General features: G+C 42.1%; 1 protein-coding gene across 9 annotated transcripts in view; it reads right to left on the bottom strand.

Annotated features, from left to right (window-relative positions):
* Window positions 1–5958, bottom strand: part of NRXN3 (neurexin 3) — a 1732637-nt gene that overhangs the window by 858613 nt on the left and 868066 nt on the right. For all 9 annotated transcript variants that reach the window (XM_019518706.1, XM_019518711.1, XM_019518705.1 and 6 more), the window contains exon 16: window positions 3713–3832. In XM_019518706.1, the coding sequence (XP_019374251.1) occupies window positions 3713–3832 (120 nt within the window). The remainder of the gene's footprint in view (window positions 1–3712; window positions 3833–5958) is intronic.

Here is a 5958-nt window from a genome sequence, read left to right on the forward strand (position 1 = left end):
AAAAAAAAAAAAAAAAAAAAAAAAAAAAAAAAAAAAACAGTTATAGTGTGAGAATCAGCTTGCATATTCTCCTCCTAAAATCATACAATGTCTTAATGTTACTTCACAGTATGGTGCATAAAGCTAGATTTCCACGTCCACAGCATAAATAAGGAGGGCATGCTTCCTAGTCTATAAGGCTGATGCAACTGCCCAGATTCAGAAAATAATGCTAGAGCTGTGACAACTCCATCCTTGAGACTGCCTGTAGCTGTTCATACTGCAGTCTCAACTTGGTATACCTTCAATGAATATACAAATGTGCCTTTATATATGCAAACCTGCATCTCTTCCAAACTAATATATCTATACCTTTTCTTGCTTCCTAAGAGATACAAGTTCTATACCCAATACATTCAGTTACATCCAGCTTGGGAAGTTTAATGGCAACAGAATTTGGATCAGTAGAGGAAATCCAAGAGAAGGGCTAGACTAGACTGCAATTGCTTTAAATAAAAATAACCTGGTGAGTAAGTTTTCTTGAAAAGCAGTCAAAGCAGAAGACTTGCAGTTTGTGAAGCATATGGCTGTAAATGCTGATTTGTATCTACTGGTTACTGAGGATTACATCAAGAAGCTATGTGTGGTACATCTACATTAGGTGCATAGGGCTGACCCTGAAGATCACCCTCAAACCAGCCTAAGCCATGTGTGCTACCCCTCCCAATCTATTTCTTAACCAGCAGCCCACAATGAAGCTGTAGTGTAAGTGGATTTTTGTTCCTTTGTTCCTCAGTACCAGTTTGCCCACTACCTGTCTCCTCCTATAGTTGCCTCTGAGGGCAGTAGAAGCAAAGATGAAAGGACCAGACATCAGGAACAGGAAGTTGTGGGATTGTTATTGCTGGTCTTCCTGAGTCTGCAGCCTGTTTGGGTGAATTCCAGACACCCTGCAGGGAGATGCAGACAAGGAAGGGGATCAAATCTCAGCCCAATATTTAGCAAATCTTCTAGGATCATGCTGGACTGCTGCAGGGAGCAAAGTATAGAGATTTCACAGAAGATGATCTGCAAGTATAGGCTTGAGTTTGACCCAAACCATCAGTATAAACATAGCCTGACAGATTCAGTTAACAGAGATTAGATGCTTATCTATACCACACAGCACTGAAATACTTAGTGATGAATCTATGCCAATCCACCGATCTCAGGTGCAGATGTGCAAGTCAGTTATAAATGGGAAGAGAAAGTAGATTCCACCTGCTCCTAAATCCATTTTAATTTTCACTGGTGTAAATCCAGAGTAATATAATTGACTTAAATATTCTACATTTATACCAGTGGAAAAACCAATTGAGAAGACTTCATGTTTATTTGAAGAGCATCTCACCATTTAACAGAAGCACACACCTATGATTAAAAAAATAAACCTGAACCCAAACGTACCAAATAGTTCTAACCCACAGCTGCGGCTTGTGCAATGGAAATATATTCTTTCCTTCAATCCATTTTACTTAATCCAGTTCACATGACACTTAGTCCACCCTCCCTTTGCAATGGAAGTGTCTCATTTGCAAGAATTTAGGATATAACCAAAACATATCTAATGGAGGAAGGAGGAGATACAAAGATAGGGGGAAATCAACTGTAATATAGCAAGGTGAGTAGTGGCAGAAATGTGCATTTCATGCCTCAGTGTGTGGTGGAGGCTTTTAACATAAGAAGATGGTACACATACCTTTTGAAGATCCCAGCAGATCTCTTGCTGCTTTGGAGAAGTCAGTGAGACTTACCTTTCCTGCTGTTTTTCAGTAACACATCCTCCTACCAGAGTTTCAAATTCATTGACAAGGGCACACACGTGCACTAGTGACATTTAGAAGCTGGTCACCTCGCCTGAGTCACTAACACTCAGATCAAACTACTGTCTGATTGCTCTGCATGGTTTCCAGCTGCCAGCTCTAAAGTGGCAAGGAATCTTCAATTAGACTCTGGAACCTGGCTTGTTGACACTTCAGAGCCTGCCTGAATTCATTAGCAGCAGTGTAACAAGGGCACTGCAACCCACTGGAGCTGTGAAGCCCCATACTTTAGGAACAAGAAAGAACAGTGTCCATAATCCCTTTAGAGCTCTCCACATATTTAAATGCAGCCAACTAGTTACAAAGCAATGTTTCTGCTGTGCTACTATAGCCTTTTAATGTGTTTTCCTTACCAAATCTAAGATGAATGAACTACAAGGTCACCACAAAAATAATGAATTAGGGCCCAGATTAAAGAAACGATAGGAAGACTTCCAGGACCAAATTCTGTTCTCATCAAGACTGACACAGATCTGGAGCAATTCTTCTGGATTCTGCACCAATCTGAGAACAGAGCTGGGCTCTTCCTTCCCCCAGATTTAAGGAGTGAAACATAAGAGCAGTTTCCCTGCAGCCAGCACATCCTCATGCTTGCAATAAGTAGTAGTGCCCTTCTTACACTGCCCCTTAGTTTGAGAGATACCTTCCTCTGGCACAGTGAAAGGTGAGCTTTCCAGCATGTGTGAATGCTTGGCAAAGCTGTGCTGAGAGGAAAGGGAGAAAAACCTCAGACAGTTGCCACACTTATCAGTGACTCATGGACAGTGTGACTTGGTGGTCTATGACAGGAACATATCAATAGCACCTACTATTAGCTTCATGGCTGCTGTCCAGGAGTACTACATTCTTAAATGTCCATATCGTGCAGAGAGTGATATTCTGAGCCTATCTAGTGGGACCAGTGGTAAGTAACTAGCAAGATCCTTGCTGTGCAAATTTAAAAAAAAACAGAACCAAAAAACAACAACAAAACCCAATTGAATTGTGCAGTAATGGTCCAGATGACTAGAACTCAAATCATGATACTTATAGCAGTATTCACTCATAGTACTGCACTGACTCCTATGCTGGACCACTACCAGAGAATGCTGCATTTTTTTTAAGAAGGGAACCTAGGGAGGCTGGCTCTGGGCCCAGCTGCTTCCTTTAGGCACCGACAAAGATGACTGAAGGGAAAAGGAGATTTACAAACAAAAAGAATAACTTTCCAATTTTTTCAACTTCATTAATAATTAAAGACCCTTAGGACAGATCTCTTGAGATGAGAATACTCGATGTACTAAGAGAGGGTCCAGCATTCGAAAAACAAACAAACAAAACAAAAAAACCCAAAACCAATTAAAAACCCCCCACACTCAATGTTACAGGTTTAATCTCCTAAAAAATCTTAGCCAAGCACTCTAACAGTCAGTAATCAAGTTTCCATATTTTCAGAAGGCAAACACTTCAGGGGCAGACAGCTTATGTAACCCAGAGCTGAGTGATCCTCAGTTATCTTTTTGCCAAAGAGGTTCAGAAACAATAAAGTTATACAATCCCAGAATGCTAATTTTTACTGAATTCTAAGTATTATCCAGCATGTGTAATTATGCGCAATATATGCAAATGCAGACATTCAATGATTATCATTAGATCTATTTGTTAATATGAGGGCAGAGTCAATAAGAATTTACATAAAACTAGATCTAAGAGAAAAATGATTTACTGGATCCTGGTCTTTTACATAGTTTTCCATGAAGCCGGTGGTTTCTCTTCATCATTGTGAATATTGTGTTCTGTTCACAATCCAGCATACAGCATTTTCTGTAGCCCCACCACACATACCTCCCAGCTTTCTTCAAAATATGAGAGCGGAAAAAGCTGGTACTCACGGTCATTGCACTGGCTGCCTGAATATGAAGTCATGGAGCAATCACAGGTGAAACCTTCCCACTGCTGATTACAGATGCCTTGATTAGCACAGGAATCTTCTTGGCAAGTGGTGCTTGGTCCTGGAGAGGGGATGAGGAAAAAGGGGTGGGAGAAAGTCAGGAGGAAAGTTTAATGGGCCAGGGACATGGTGGATTTATCATCATCAGCATCATGCAGAGAATAAAAGTAAACCAAAGACTTTTCCATTCTTGGACATGCAACAGAAATTCAGGGCAAACAGAAGACACAGAGAATTGCACACTCAGCAACAAACAGCAGACTGACACACAGCAGAAAAGAGGAGTGAACAGCAGCATATTCCCTCTTATACAGACTCAGTTATTATGCCTAGGGCTAGTATGCCTGTGGCAGTGCATCCAGGTCTCAGATGCCTCCCATCACACCCTAGCTACTTATTTCTGTCCATGCTTTCCAAACCCAGAAACATGCCAATAGAGCTGTTCCAGAGTCATCCAAAGCAGCCACTCCAAGGTCTCTCTGAGGTGTCAATTATGTCCACAAAGAAATTAGGAGAGGCATCCCACAGTGATCTCACAGGCATATTTCTGGGTTGGAGCATGTGAGTGGAAGTGGGCATGCTCTGAGGGTTTCTGCTGGATACGCTGCTGTTACATTGTAGACACACCTATCAGGTTAAAAAGAGAGAGTGGCTGAATACAGTCCCATTGGGACAAATTATTTAGGGCCCACATACAACCTACTAATAAAGCCCCCTAGCAGATAGAGCATGGCCAGCCCTGGTTTAAAGTTCATTACTTCACAACAGAGCATTCTCTGCTCTCTCTTTTACACTGCATTTCCCAACCAAGCTCTCTTTCATCACTGTGTGATTTGGAGGCATGGTATACATTTGCAATCCTGCTCAGATACACTTTCTTAAGTTGAGGCAGGTAAAAATCAGCAAAAGCAGGTTCCAGAAAAGAATAGTTCTCCAGTTTCTACTGACCCTGCCAGAAGGAAGTGCTTTCACAGTCAGTCACCTGACAGGACCTGCTAATGGCCAGGGTATATAGGAACACAGGACACGAAGGGACATCCTGGGATATCAAGTCCAGTCCTCCTTATTGCAGGTAATCACATCATATATTAGTCATGCTCCTCCTTAAAACTAATAGGTTTTTGGCACCCATCACTTCCTACTAGAAGAGAGTTCCAGAACCTCATTCCTTTATACCCATCTGTTCCTGTTCAACACTGTCCTGGAGTTTTTATAGCTCTTCTCCCTCCCCAGAGTTTATCCCTTTCTTCAATTAATTTCAGACAGCACTTGTATTTCTCTCTCTCGCTCAAGACTAGATGGATCTCTCATACGTTAGCCAAGATCTTTCAGTGTTCCATCTTCCAAATGATGGAATCTCACAAAATACAGCAACAGGCTTCCAAAAACTGTGCATGCATCATCTGTATTGAATAGTGGCTCCTGTGTCTATGATGAGTAGCTGACCTGATTTGGACAAAGGACCATGGGAATCAGATCTACTCTGTATTCCCAGCTCTGCAACTAACGTGCAAGGTGGCCTTTCACATGTCAGATCACTTCTCTGTGCCTTGGTTTCCCCCCTGCAAACACTGAGATAATACTGAACTCACCTTTGTAATGCACTCCTAAGCTTATGGTCAAAAACTATCGGGTATTATTTTATTAGATATTGTGTATCTAGACATTTGCATGTCACTCCTTTCATGCAGTGTTTGGAGGGATGCACACAATTGCTGATGGCACCCCTGGTAACTGCTGCCTTGACTTTGGAAAGGAAAAGTGAGGCTGGCAGTGAAATGCTGAATTAGCCATACTAGCCAAGGTCAAGCTATTAAACCACCTCTAAGTTAACCTTGAAAGCTATGGTGCCTTACATTAGACCACTGTCCTAATTGAAACTATTGGCCTCAATTAGTTGTCCTAAGCCTCAGAGCAATCAAAACCCTAATCAGTAGGTCTGTGCAAAGCTTTGGGTGGTGATTCAATTTGGAGCAGATTTGGCCTGATTCGGTGGCCAAATCTCTGAATAGAATCAGGGTTTAAAGGTCCAAATCAGTTCAAAGCTCTCCGAATCTTCGGGAAAAGATTTGGAGAGCTTTGATGATTTGGACAGTCCCCAGTAGCTGCAGCAGGGAGCTGCAGCTGACTCTGAGCTGGTATGTAGTAGGGGCAGGGGAGAGGACCATGGGGGGGACACCAGCCAGC

Source organism: Gavialis gangeticus, unplaced genomic scaffold (assembly GCF_001723915.1).
Source record: "Gavialis gangeticus isolate Ggan-Ray unplaced genomic scaffold, GavGan_comp1, whole genome shotgun sequence".
Taxonomy (NCBI): domain Eukaryota; kingdom Metazoa; phylum Chordata; order Crocodylia; family Gavialidae; genus Gavialis; species Gavialis gangeticus.